This window comes from Chiloscyllium plagiosum, unplaced genomic scaffold (genome assembly GCF_037043375.1).
Source record: "Chiloscyllium plagiosum isolate Xiang-an unplaced genomic scaffold, Cpla_swu_hap1 HiC_scaffold_39, whole genome shotgun sequence".
In the NCBI taxonomy this organism is placed as follows: domain Eukaryota; kingdom Metazoa; phylum Chordata; class Chondrichthyes; order Orectolobiformes; family Hemiscylliidae; genus Chiloscyllium; species Chiloscyllium plagiosum.
Genome location: NW_028270177.1, coordinates 11297445 through 11312179, shown reverse-complemented (window position 1 = coordinate 11312179; position 14735 = coordinate 11297445). Strand labels below are relative to the sequence as shown.

At 41.5% G+C, this 14735-nt stretch overlaps 1 protein-coding gene across 3 annotated transcripts in view; it reads right to left on the bottom strand.

Moving 5' to 3' along the window:
- chd2 (chromodomain helicase DNA binding protein 2) overlaps window positions 1-14735 on the bottom strand; it is a 96974-nt gene that overhangs the window by 37882 nt on the left and 44357 nt on the right. For all 3 annotated transcript variants that reach the window (XR_015753832.1, XM_043677228.2, XM_043677229.2), the window contains 7 exons: window positions 11795-11919; window positions 8951-9167; window positions 7657-7746; window positions 7099-7289; window positions 6249-6437; window positions 2628-2790; window positions 1055-1207 (listed from right to left, as the gene is read on the bottom strand). Coding sequence is in view for 2 of the 3 variants with exons in the window: in XM_043677228.2 (XP_043533163.2) it covers window positions 1055-1207; window positions 2628-2790; window positions 6249-6437; window positions 7099-7289; window positions 7657-7746; window positions 8951-9167; window positions 11795-11919 (1128 nt within the window). In the remaining variant the exon portion in view is untranslated. The remainder of the gene's footprint in view (window positions 1-1054; window positions 1208-2627; window positions 2791-6248; window positions 6438-7098; window positions 7290-7656; window positions 7747-8950; window positions 9168-11794; window positions 11920-14735) is intronic.

The window sequence follows — 14735 nt, the reverse complement described above, 5'->3', positions numbered from 1 at the left end:
AACATCTTTAAAGTAATAATGGAGAAAAGTGAACTGGGTGGGTTGGAGGGATGGGCTCATCTTTGAACGTTTGCCTTTGACAGCCATTTTTTTTAACTCAATGAGACTGGTTAGGCTTTTCTGGAAGTGTTTGGAGAGAGAAGCTAGCCTTAGCAGCTTCAACAAACCTCCCAGTGCACAGAGCCCCATAGTGTTATCTACAGCATCATTTAGAGACTGGACAGCCCCTTGTTAACTGGTGACGTTAGCTCAAGGAGAACAAAAAAAAAAGGTCAGCATTAGGAAATGGCACTTAATTAATGTTTTTTTTGAGCTGAATTAACAGACATCACTAGGGTCACTTGAAGGCACCATCAATTGATCTCCTGCTGCTTTTCCCCAGAGCAAGCAAGGATGAAAATCAAATTTATATCAGAGAACATTAATGATACTTTGTGCAGGCAGAGAGAGAGGAATCTGCAACTTAAAAGGTGTCACTGTAGATGTGAGAGTATCACAGAATGTTAATGCCCATGAAGGAATTCTGCAGCATACAGAACAAGTTTAGTGTTTACGTGTTTTACTTTTGAGCAGGGGTTCCTGGATTCTAACTTACCGTTGAATGCCCTGTATTATAATAGACACCACACTTCAAAAAAATCTTCAGTGCTCGAGAGACATCCAGAGGTTTAAATGCTGATTCCATCTTCCTATTTAATTCTATGCTGGAATTATAGGATAGTTGACATGGCAAATTGAAAAATAGCTCAAGTGTAATGAAGATCTTCTGATCTTGACATGCAAGAGAGAGATATGGAAGAGTCGAAGGAGTTCTGGATAACTACCTGGTATGCGTGGTTCTGACACGAAGAATGTCCAAGAAATGGTTCCACTTAGTGGCAACAAGCTCTTTCCACCCTTCATTTTGACAAGAGAAAGTAGAAAGGCAAGGGAACTGAACGTGGGGTAAAAAAACTCATTCAAAAATGAAACCATCCTGAATTGTGTGTCAGATTCTGAATTGCTCACTATCTGTCAGGCTAATCAACACCCTGGAATTCTTTCTCACACTCACCTGGAATGGATAGTGCTTTATGGTCAAGTATTCAGCGAGGATATCCAACATTCGGACCATCTGAGAGAAGATGAGCACTCTGTTTCCTCTCTCTCGAAGCCGGGTCATCAGCTTATCCAACAGAATCAGCTTGCCACTGCTCTTGATCAGGTTCTGCAATAAAAGGAAGCAGAAAACACATTGGCAGGTCTGAGAAAGCACAGGTGCTGAGAACAACCCAGCTACAATGCTATTCTATGAAAATATTATATTAAAACAGATACAGTTATGAATCGAATACATTCGAGGGTATGGAAAACATTTTCATCCCCAACTGTGCAGAAACAGTAGCAGGTTATTCATCCCTATGAGGAGGTCAGTTAGCTCAGTTGGCTGGATGGCCAATTTCTAACATAGAATGCTGCCAACACCATGGGTTCAATTCCCACACCAGTTGAAGTTACCATGAAGGGCTCTCCATCTCAACCTCTCCCCTGAAGGGTGGTGACCCTCAGGTTAAACCACAACTGGTGACCTCTATAAAAGCGCAGGGCTACGGTCCAGCTGGACTACGGTGGCTTTACTTTGCCCTATGAGCATGCTCTCTTCTTCAGTTGTACCTTTAATTCCACCTAACAATTCTGGGATGCTCTTTGAGGAATAAACATCAAGACTCTGGGAATAACTCTTAGCCAGCTTCCTCAAAACAATACTGTAAGATCATTTTCCTTCATCTGAAGAGACCAGGGAGCATTGATTTAATAGCTTAACTGAAAGATGTCATCTCTAATAGGTGTAGTCCCACTCCAGAGACTTCAATAAACTATTCAAGTGAATGCTTTCAAATGAACAATGGCAGGCATTTTACCATAGCCTACATAGAGAATTAGTTCAGATCTGTTATTTTGGTGGGAAGCATCAGCTCAGTAACAGTAATGAGGCAGAGAAAGCATGTGTTAGTTGAAAAGTATTTGGATCTATCAGAAAACAAAGAAGGATAAAGAATGACATTGGAGTAGTATACCATAGGCCCAGGTTTACAGTCTGGAGAAACAGGTTCAAATCCCACCACAGCAGCTAGGGGAGTGTAATTGTGTTAATAGCTCTGGAAATGAAAACTGATTTCAGGGATGGTAACTACGACAACTACCATGGATTATTGTAAACGCCCATCTGATTCACTAATGTCCTTTAGAGAAGAGGATTTGGCATCCTTACCTGGTCTGGCCTACATACAAATCCCGACCCAAAGCAAAGCAACTGATTCTTAAATGCTCTCTGAAACAGCCTAGGAAGTCCCTCAGCTCAATGGCAATTGAGGATTGGCAACAAATGGTCAACTTGATAGCCATGCCCACAACTCATGGAAGAATAAAAACAATGGAAAGCAAGCTAAATTAAAGATGGCATACATAGTGGGTGGCCATTCTTCCATTTAAATGACAACTGGAAGCAGTAAAGGTGACAACAAAGATAGTTCAAACTCATCATTGCCTCTGACTTCAGTTCAGGTTTCTGAGACACTCACATTTAGAAGGTGTGATGAGTGATTCAGTGCAGAGGGAACAACATTTATCATCACAGTTTCACCCACCTGCAACACTTCTTGGCTGGACAGGTTCTCATTCTCCTCACACTGCTTAACCAAATAACAGTGATTGCAGCATTTCTTCAGCTCCATCATGATGTTGAGGAAGCTCGATGAAGACCCCCTGGTTCCCTTGGTGAGCGCCTTGTAATTTCGGGTTAATATCCACCTGTGTCGAGAGAGATGAGGAGCGCTCAGAATTAGGAACCGACTGAACAGCAGCACAAGTTCCTCATTACCACACACCATAACCTCACCATAACCAACATTACCAGGAAAGAAAGGACTAACCGATGCACCAAGTCCACTCCATCCAGAGATCATGTATTATTCTGTCATGGGCTCTTCCTCGGCACCTGGATACCTTCCCCTAACTCGTCAGGGAAAAGAAAAAAATCAAGCAATTCTGTTACCCTCAATCCTACCTCGAACAGAAATAGATTCAACTCTCAACTTCTTGTAAAGTACATCCCTAACATTGTCTACCTGGGATGTTAGTGTTGTCTCAATGCTGTGAATCTTCGACTTCTCTCCTAATCATGTCCCTTCTTACTGCTGCAATGTTAGGTCCAGTATCTCCTCAGAATCCTGCACTGACACTGTCCTCTATCTCACTATATGCTCCACACTTGCAGCGTTATCTGAAAGCACAGCATCAGTTTCCATATGCATGTTGACTATATAAACTACCTCACTTCCACTTCTCTTCGGCCCTCATTATCTCCACACCATCAGATCGCTTGCTCAATATCTAGTAAAGGATGAACAGAAATTTCCTTCATATAATTACTGGGCAAACAGAAGCCACTACAGTTGTCTTAAACTTGTTTCTCATGGTTCCAACTCCATTGCCCTCTCTGACCATGCCCAAATGTGAACAAGACTGTTCACAACTTGGCTGCGACATCTAACGAGTGAGTTCCCGAACACATATCCGCATTACCACAAAGGCACCTTGCTTCTACCTGTGTGACACTACTCAATCTATCCCTGCTGAGGGCCATTAACCACTGAAACTCTCAATAAATCCATGTTGCTTCTAGACTTGACCATTCCAACTCATTAGTGCTGGCCTCCATAGGTCTATCCTTCACCTTGCTAACTCTAGTCTCTTGCAGCTCACTCATTTCCCCAGTACTCTCTGACCATCATTGGCACACCTAATTCTTTGACCAAGCTTTTGGTCATCTGGCGTAACCTCGCATGTGGCTTGGTGTTTAATTTTCTTGATAACGCCACCTCGGTGGTGGGCAAATGACTAGAATCAATATTGAGAGAGAGGATTAACTGTTACTTGGAGAGGAATGGCCAGTATGGTTTTATTAAGGTCAGTCTTACTGACTTAATTGAAGTTTCGGAGGAAGTAACGAAGAGGATTGATGAAAGTTGTGCAATGGATTTTGTCAACATAGATTTTATTTGGTAAGGTTCCACATGTCAAGACTGCGAATAAAATTTAAAGCCCTTGGGATACAGTGGAAGGCGGAATGTTGGACCCAAAATTGCATCCAGCTCGGTGATAGGAAATAAAGATGATGGTCAAGTAATGTTTTTGTGAATGAAATGGTCCTTCCAGTGATGTTTCACAAGAGCTCAGTTTTGGGTCCCTTGCTGTTTACGGTATACATTAATGATTTGGACTTAAAGGTGGGAAACACTGCGGGGAAAATTGCACACAATGTAAAAATTAGGTAGTTGATCGCAAAGGTGAAGGCTGTCAACTTCAGAAAGATATCAACAACTTGGTCAAGTGGGCAGAAGAGTGCAAACAGAATTTAAACTGGAGAAGTGTGAGGTTATGAATTTGGGGAAGGCAAACACCCAACAGAATCCACTATAAATCTGACATTACTGGGAGAGGTAGAGAAAGTAAAATATCTTTGGAGTACATGTCCACAGGTCCCTGAAGGTAGATAAAGTGGTAAAGACCACATGTAGGATACTTTTGTTCATTGGACAAGGTGATGAATACATGAGCAGTGGTACAGTGCTGGAATAATCTAAGACAGGATTAGGTCCTAGCTAATGTACAGTTTAATGTACAGTTCTGGTCCATCACAGAAAGGACATAACTGCTTGAAAGAAAGAGAGTATGGGAATTTACAAGTACATTGCTAGGGCCTGAAAATTTCAAGTATAAGGAAAGATTGAATAAGCCAGACTTGTTTTCCTTAGAACAGAGGAGGCTGACAGGTGACTTATCTGAAGCATACAAAGTAATGAGTTTGCATTGAGTGAATGGGGAATACTTAACACCCCTAGCACAGATGTCAATTACCAAGGAGCAAAGATTTAACATGACTGGCATTGAGTAGTTTTGGGGGAAGGGAGCGGGAGGAAGAACTTTTCCACCCAAAAGGTGATAGGTGGCTAGGATTCACTGCCCAGTTTGGTGACTGAGGTGGAAACCTTCAACCTAAAAGGAATGTGAATCTACACCTGAAGTGCTGTAACCTGCAAGGCCATGGACCACGTGCTGGAATGCAGGATTATTTTGGGGAGGACTCGTTCATTTAGCTGGCACAGGTATGAATTACTCAATCGGCCATTGCTGCAGTGTAACATTTCTACCATCTGTACTCAAGTACCTAGAGGCATTTTATTAAAAATGCTTTCTACTCTCCCAGTAAATAGACTCAAGCAAGCCACCCTCCGTTTACATTCAAGCACCCGTCATCCCAACCTCTCTGCCTTCTATGCCTCCCCACTCCCTCAGGGTCTGCAATTACTGTGGTCAGTCTTCACTAAGCACCTTCGAACAAAGGTGCTCATTTATTCTCATGCAGGGAGATACAATTGCACTTCAGCAAGTTTCTGTCAAAGACGGATTTATGAAGATCACAAAGTTGCTCCCCATACACTCAAGGTAGTGACCTACTTGAATCAGGTTCAACAATTTAGAGAGGATTAGAACTGCGATGAGTACAATTTAGATCTGTGCTAATCTCTGTCTCTGTGCTTGGAGTTAACTGCTGCAGAACACTGGTGAAGTACCTGAATCATCAGGTATGGGGACCCAACACAGCCACGGTATTACAAATACAAAGGTAACTGGCCTAAAAACTTGCTAAATCTAAAGCTACTTAAATTCCTGCTCCGCAATTGAGGCTGCAAAGATGTATATTGTTATAATGCAGCTGAGACTGAATTTAAGGAGAGAGCAGCCTATTCATATCCTGAATCCTGTGCTCCTTAATTAGTGATGGGAGAATCCTGATGGCCTCTTCTGTAATCCATTTTATTTTGGATAAATGATTAACATTGCGGTTAGAGAAAAAGGAAGTCAAAATGTGGTTCCTGTGATGCTGCACTACATGACACCAGAAAGTTGCGGAGTTAATCGTGACTAATTTAACTGGCCTCAGTGCTACAAATGACTAGTCAGAGAGAAGGAAAAAAAGCTATTCAATTCTAGGATACATATTTAAGATGAAGAAAGATCTGTCCAGTTTACGATACCCTACATGGGGGAAATTGCTGCAAATTACAAAAAATACATTAAGCAGGGAAGAGGAGAGGGATGAAGAAAAGGACAAAGTCAATTTACAAAACCAGCATCTGCATTGGGCACCCCCTTATTCTTGGTCTCCTACTGAGCTATTCCTGTGACACCAGTTGAGCCCTTACTTATAATACTGCTTCTGTGAGGCTGACATTTCCACCCTCAGAATCTGTTCAACTTTGGCAGGAAGCGATTTTTCAACATCTTTCTTTACTCTGCGCAGCAAGAAGGGCTCCAGGACCCTGTGGAGACTCTGGAATCCATTTTCCCTTCCTTTCCCGTGTTCCTCTTCAAAGTCCTCCCAGGAATCAAACCTAGAGTGAAAAAAAAACTTATATGTCAAGTGCATGTCTGAACGTTCAAGTAGCTGCAATATGATAGATATAGCACCTCTCGGTATTGCAATTGAGAGTCAGCCGCATGCTGTGATGGAAGTCCTGAGGCTTAATTAATCATAGAATCCAGAATGATGCCATTTGACCGGTCATGCCTGTATCAGCTTTGTGGCTGAGATATGAAATTAACCTCATTTCCCATGCTCTTTCTCCATAAGCCTGCACAATTGTCCCAGAGGACGCACAACAAAGAGCTCTGGGACGTTACTTCCATCAGAGGGATGTTCATGATATATAATTATTAGTCCATACGTTAAGCAGGTTATTTACTCACATCCAATTACAGCTGAATAACAGGTAAAATAACAGCCCAACCTTACTCTCCTAACTGCTATGAAGGTACATCAGCTCGGAAGTACACGTTGAGATGACAACTCAATTTAGTTATTAAAAAGTTTGCTACTGTTCTCCAGGAGAGCGCTTGCTGGAGGGAGTCTGGTTGCACAAGGTGACAAAGATAGTATATACCTGTGGAGCTGGTCTCAGTGTGACTGGGGTAAGCCATTGAGGGTAGGGGCATGTGGTTACCTACACCTTGTAAACCTTTATTAATTGCTGGGTTAGCTAAGAGGTGGCTTACTTTTCAGGCATGATGAAGTGCAGGAGTGACCAGAGCTCTTTCAATGAGTTCTGCAGCGGTGTCCCAGTTATCAGCAGTCGATGATTGGATCTGAAGTCGATTAGAGTCCGATACAAGAGGGAGTCATCATTCTTCAACCGATGAGCTTCGTCCACTCCCAGAAATGCCCAGTTTATACTCCCCAAAACATTCTGACAGGAAAGAAAAAGGCTTCAATAACAATTGAGGAGTGAGATTTCAGCACCAATGGAAGCTATGAAGCTCCAGCTGCCCATTACTCTACCATCTCCATGCCAGAGCTTCTGTTCTAACCTCAGAATTCTGGTCTTCTCCCACTGCCCACAATTTTGGATGTTTCACTTGTTTCACCATTTATCCAAGTTTTGCTGAAATATTATGACCTACTTGGCTTCACCAGCCATCTATGGTAAAGCATCCCAATTTTTGAGTTAAAATATGATTTCCATGATCCCATGGTGAATTAGTCCCTTCTTGCTGACCAAGCCAGTTGTTTCTGACAGGCTTCAAATTTCACATCACTGCCTGAGGGGTTATTACCTTATCCTTCAGCAAAATTTCATACGTCGTTATCAATACGTTAAACTTCAGTCTCTTTGTCTCAGGATGCAACCAGTCGTATTCTCGGATCTGTAATAGAAAGTTTTAATTTGCTATGTGTTGGAGATCAGTAATTATTAATGATACAATGATACCTATCAATAGGTCCAGAGTTCTGGCTTTCGTACAAATATGTGCTTCAAATGACACGACCCTTGGCCATTAGTAGGTTTCACAAACCCAGGTTTCACCTTCTTACAGAATAAGCCCAATATTAGCCCCTGGAACGACTGATTAAGACAGGGAGTAGCAGATAACTGAAAAATCCCAGGTCTCAGTCCTTTATCTGATCCCAATTAAGTTGTAATATAGAAAGCAATATTACAACAATTCCACATGCTTCTCTTACAGGGTGAGAGTTTAAGAGGTGAGGGCGAGAAACTGGTTCCCGCTCTCAAATCTTGATCATTATCCAATATGAGAGAAATTTGAGGGGGTGCAAAAAGCCATCATAGTCTTACCAGGCTATAGAGCTGATCTCTCATTGAGAGAGATGACTGGTGGTGGGTTAACCTGAGTCATCACACCTCAGGTGAGGACAGAGACCGAGAAGGAGAGTCCCTCATGGTAACCTTAGCCTTAGAGGAACTGAGCCCATACTATTGGCATCACTCTGCAGTGCAAACCAGCCGTCCAATTGAGCTTGTGAGGGGAACAGTAGGTGAGGATAAAATCAGAAATTGCTGGAAAAACTCAGCAGGTGTGGCAGCATCTGTAGAGAGAAAGCAGAGTTAACGCTACAGATCCAGTGACCCTTTTTCAGAACCCAGATAGTTTCTAATTTCCAACATCCGCAGTTCTTCAGTCTTTTTGTTCAGAATAAAATCATGTTTGACTGTGCTGTCTTCAATTTTGACGAGGCGCTTAGAAATGAAATGCCATTTAAGAAACTATCCCAGGTTTGTTTTTAATTCTTTCATGAGACATGGATGTCACTGGCTGGCCAGCACTTATTACATTCCTATTTTGAACGCTAAGCCTGCAGAAATACATCTCAGCCTGGTAATGAAGAAATATTGAGAGGGTGTGTATGGCAGTGTAATTATCCTGGAGATCTGACACAGACCATACAGACCTAGTGAAGGAAAACAAATCATGTTCACACTAAGAGCTTAGAGATGACAGGCATTAACCTGTTTCTCCCATGTTGATTAACCTCAAACACATTTTCATATTTAACATAATTTCAAATTTCATGAATCTCCGGGTGTTTGAAGCAAGGTCTTGTACTCACTGTATTCCGGCTCATGACATCACCGATGTAAACAACCACATTCATGTTGGGCTCCCAGATTTCAAATTCTCGCTGCCAGGAAGTAAGCGTGGACAGTGGGACAACCAAGAGGAAAGGACCATAGAGCTGATGCTGATTGAATAGGTTTGAGAGAAATGAGATAGTCTGGATTGTTTTACCCAAACCCATTTCATCAGCCAGGATCACACTGTTACACCTGTGGGGGTTATCAAGACAGAAATATAAACAGTGAACCTACCGAGCTCAAACAAACTGAAACACCAAAAGTAACTAACACCAACTGCACTAACATAACTTTGACATTGTAAACCATCCCAAGATGTTTCACAGGGGTAATACAAAGCAAAATACAACACCCAACCACATGAGGAGATACATGGGCACATGACTATGTGTCAGAGTCATTTAAAGCACAGTAAAATAGCCCTTCAGTTCAAAATCTTGTCCAAGGAGTTAATGCTTTTAAGAATATCTTAAAGGAAGGTCAAGGGGCAGAGAGGTTCTTGGAGAGACATGAGCCCAAGTGATGGAAGTGATTCAAATCAAAAGGCCAAACCTGGAGGAACACATATTTCAGAGAGTTTTGACCCTGGAGAATTTTATGGAGATAGAAAGATGGCAATGCCATAATGGGCTCCAAAAGCAAGAATGAGACATTTAAAACAGAGTTTCTTTGCTAGAAGCCAATATAGGTCAGCAAGCATAAGGATTACAGGTAAATGAGATTTGATGTGAAATAGGTAATGGGCACCAAAACTTTGGATGACCTCAGAATTATGGAGGGCAGAATATGAGGGGCAAGACAGTAGTGCAATGGAATAATCATGCCTGGAAGTTTGAAAAAAACCACAGCGGAGGATCTCAGCACGAACTGAACTTGAGAAAAGTCAGACTGTTGTATGAGTGGAGATACATGGTCTTAGTGACAGCATGAAGACACAGCTGAATGTTCACTCTGAGTCAAACAGAACTGTGTCACAACAGTGTTTCAGCCTCAGGCAAGTTGCTTTGTAGAGGGATGAAGTTGCTTGTAAGAGAATAGGCTTGTGGTGGGGGTTAAGACATTTGATTGGAACATTGTTGATGTTCCAATCTCTCACTGCATCTGGTGTTGTGAAAGAGAAAGCACATTTAACCAATTTATTGGGAATTCTTTGAGGAAATAACATGCTGCGGGTAAAGGGGAACTGCTGGAATCACCGTAATTAAAAACTTCTAGAAGGTATTGGTAAGGTGCCAAAAGCTGTAGTGGAAAATAAACAGGTGGAGAGGGTAGCACATTAACATGAACAGAAGATTAGCTAGTGGGAAACCGAGTAAGCATAAATGGATCGGTTTCTGGTTGGCAAGATGCAATAAGTGGTGAGTCCAGAGATCAAGAACTTAACATTTTATCATTTATGTTAAAGACTTAAATAAAGGGACCAAAGGTTTAGTTGCTAAATTTGCTAACACCACAAGTTGGAAAATAAGTTGTGAGAAGGACATGAGGAGTTGACAAAGAAATGCAGACAGGTTGTGAGCAAGCTAAGATTTGGAGAATGGGGCAAATTGTGGAAAAATGTGGAACTGTCAATTTTTGGCAGAAAAAATAAAAATGTGAACATATTATCCAAGTACTGAGAAATTTCAGAGATCTGAAACACTGATGAATCTGGGTGTCCTACGGCAGGAATCGCTTAGGGTTAGTATGCTGATACAAAAAGCAACTGAGAACGCAAGGGAAACTTGAATACAAAAGTGAGGAGTTATTTCTCAGTTACTGAGGGCATTCATGGAACCAAATCTGGAGTACAGTATACAATAGTGACCTCGTTATTTAAGCAAGTATGTGAATGCAGTGGAAGCTGTCCAAAGAAGGCTTACTAGACTAATATATCTCTCCTTGCTCCAGGCTCACTGCCTTTATTCCTGATGAAGGGCTTTTGCCCGAAACGTCGATTTTGAAGCTCCTTGGATGCTGCCTGAACTGCTGTGCTCTTCCAGCACCACTAATCCAGAATAATATATGGAATGGGCATATTGGCCTTTTGAGAGAATATTTGACAAACGAGGCTTGTATCTGCTGGAGATCAGAAACTTAAGAGGTGACTTGATTAAACTTGGGAATTCTCTCCTTGGTGGAAGCAGTCACTAGATGTTTGAAAGACATAGGTAGATGGATTCTTGATGATGGGGGTAAAGCAATACCAAGGATAGACAGGTAAAGGAAATGTAAGGTAATCAGATCAGCCCTGATTTTACTTAACAAGCTTAAGGGAGCAAATGGCCTACCCCTGCACCATTTGTTCATGTAAGCAATTTTCCCTCACTTCAATCTAATTCATGTGCAAATCAGTTTCACCATCTAACGTCATGTTTTTAAAATAAGGTTGGCTGCGAAAAATAGCAATGTATCTAGTTCCTGCCCCCACTGGGTTTGAACTCTACTGAGTCCTGCTCACAGGGGATGCAAGTGTGTGAAGGATTTGTTAGATTCAAAACACCATTTTTCATTTTCTGAAGCAGGTGACCTGTGGTGGGATCCACAGGCAACCAGTGATCTCCTGCAGCTCATCTAGGTGGGCATTTTCCACTTGTGAGCAGAGGCAATGAGTTTCAGTGAGCAATCTGACCACGGGAGATACCACAACTGATGCTGAGCCTGTCTATGATCAGCACTCATACATCTGTCAGCCAAGGTCACAGAACTGTGAGCCTGCATACCATACCATACCCTGCCCTGCCCTAACATACGAAGACCAGTTGTAAACCCTGAACTATCACCTAACAAAAATTCAATCAAATTCATTACAAGCTCTTCGATCACATCCAAATCCGTACTTGCACCAGGAGTGAACGAGCCAGTTCAGACCCTCAAGTTGGTAATCCCTCAATTCCAAGCCCTCACTGCCGATATAGGAAGGCTGCTTCTTCATGGTAACAAACCTAGGCCTCTGTTTCAAGACCTGAAAAGCAAGAATTGAATTTCCATTTATTTCTTAATACACAAACAAATCCCTTGTGATCAGACAGAAACAGTCAGCAAAAGGATCATTTGATAGAGTTGTACAGCAAACAAGACATGAACCCATGAGATATCTCACTCGCCTTGAGGCATATACCTTGTCAACAGAAAAATACATACAGCATCAATCACGCTTTTGTAACTAATTTTGGCAGGCACACAAAAACAGTGTCATAAAGAAAAGGAGAAGCAAATATTTGCATCTATTATTTCAGTGAGCCATTGGCACATCCAGCTCCTTAGGGAGTGGATGGAAAGCAGACTAAGATATGGGGACTGCAAAGAAATGATTTGAGACATGACACATGGTAAGCATGGCATCCTTAGGATAGGGAAACTTGGATCTGCGGTCCAAAAGTGGAGTTTTCTCACCTGGTACTTAGGTTTATTGTAAACTAAGAGATAGAAATTTGTCAGGATGATTAGTCAACACTTCTGCTTTATCAAACAACTGGTAGGTTTGGCAGAAGGGGAGTGGATGAAACTTGACCTTTCGCTGACATTCTTAATTATTTGCACAGGAGAGAAGCAAGCTCTGGGTAGATATTCAAAGCAAAGGGAAGATATTCTTTGAGGAGGTATTGAACAACTCAGATGAAGGAGAACCAGTGGGGACATGACTGATTTGGATTTCCAGAAGGTCTTTGACAAAGTACCTCACAGAAAATTGTTAAATAATAAAAGATACTGTGGTGTTAGGGGCTTGTCAGTGAAGGTCAGTTGTGGACTGTGGGTCTGTACTCGGTGGAGTTTTGAAAGATGAGGGAGCATCTCACTGAAACTTACAGAATATTAATAGGCCTGGACAGAATGGATGTTTAGAAGATGTTTCCACTAATAGGAGACTAGGATTGGAAGGAACAGCCTCAGACAGAAGGGATGTCCCTTTAGAACTGACATGAGGAAGAATTTCTTCAATTAGAGATAGTTAATCTGTGGGACTTGTTGCCGCAGAGGGCTGTAGAGGTCAAGTCATTGAGCGTATTTAAAACAGAGACAGATAGGTTCTTGATTGGTAAAGGGATCAAGGGGTACAGGAAGTAGGCAGGAGAATGGGGCTGAGAAATATATCAGCCATGACTGAATGGCAGAGCAGACGCAATGAGTCAAATAACCTAATTCTGTCCCTATTTCTTAATCTTATTTTAAAACCATGAGGAGCTTTAATAAGGAAAATGGAGAAATTTTGTGTTTCGTGACGAACTGTCAATTAGAGATTGTCAGATGTGGAAGATATGCTTAACAGAAATTGCTTCTTACATTTATTATTACATGAAGCACTTTGCTTCAGTCAGCTGATGAAACAGTAAACGTTAAATCCTTTGAAGGAAAAGTAAAATATTTGATTCCAGACAAAGAGAGCTATTCAAATAAAACAGGATATTGGGAATAGTTTTTGATTGCTCTAAAAGGGTTAGGCACAGATACAATGGGCAAAGGCCCCTCCTTTAAATGGCTGCTTCTTTGATGACAACCTACTGTGAGAACATAGAAAGTAATTTATTGGTGATAGAGCAATAATTCATAGAATGCCATGGTGCACCAGAAAGTGCTAGTGGCCAAGAGAATCTCAGTCTAGACTAGTAGATTTTAGCTGGTGTTTATTATCAATGTTTCTCAACTAAGCAGAAGTAAATACAGCCAATGCTCGATAGCTAATCAATAATCCCCACCACAAAAAGTGTCTGTGAATATTGAGGATAGGGCTCAGCAGACACAAAGTGAGCATAAATTAACTTTGTGCCTACTGAAGGGCAGAGTCTAGTGTGCATGCACTTAACTGAGGTACCTGTACAACAAGTCAGGAACTTCAGGAAACAAAGGAAGAAAGCTTTTCAAATGGTAACACAGCCAGGAACAGTGCAAGTCACACTTTAATTTTTGGAACTGAAGAACCTTCAAATCATTTAGACCCAAAGTGGATTCATCTTCATGCATACCCACCTCCATTTACCATCAACATGCAATTGCATTCTGCTATAGCAGCACAAGTCGTGGAAATAAACTGGTTGCATTTCGATTCATATTAAGCTTGACACAATAAACCACTGTGTAGAAATACTAGCTCAGAACAAGTGCAATTTTGCACAACAAATGGCAAATGGATCGCGTGCAAGTACATTATTATCAAATTGTAATAATAGAGACAGCACTGTCTGTAACACTCTCAGCCTTCAGACACAAAGGTTATGGGTTAACTGGGAACTTTAATGAATGTGCATTGGCACACTAATGGAGTACTGAGAGGGTGCTGCGCTATCAAAGGTGCCAGGCTTTGTTATTTCAACAAGAATGTGAAGCAGAGGCACCAGTTAAAAGGCCCCACGACACTTTTTGAAAACAGGCCAATGGAGATCTCCAGCTAATATGGAATAAAAGTAGATTGGACAATGCTGGAAAAACCTAGCAAGCCAGGCAACATCAGTAGAATGAGAAACAGAGTCAGCTTTGAAGGTCAGTGACCTTTAGTCAAACATGCACAGTATTCCCAGCAACTGCAATATTCTACTTTTGCATCTGAGATCCCCAGCTACACTGACTAACATTAAATAAGTATCTATTACTCCTTTGGAGACTTGCTACGTGCAAATTAGCTACTAAAAAGCACTTCTACAAGCAGAATAGGGTAATAAATTAATTCATTAATGGACTAGCATCCCAGAATTGAGCAAGATAATTTGTAATATCAAGTCTCTTTAATTTAACCTGCTTTACGTTTATTTCCACCTCCCCAGCAAACCCTTTCCTTGTGACCAT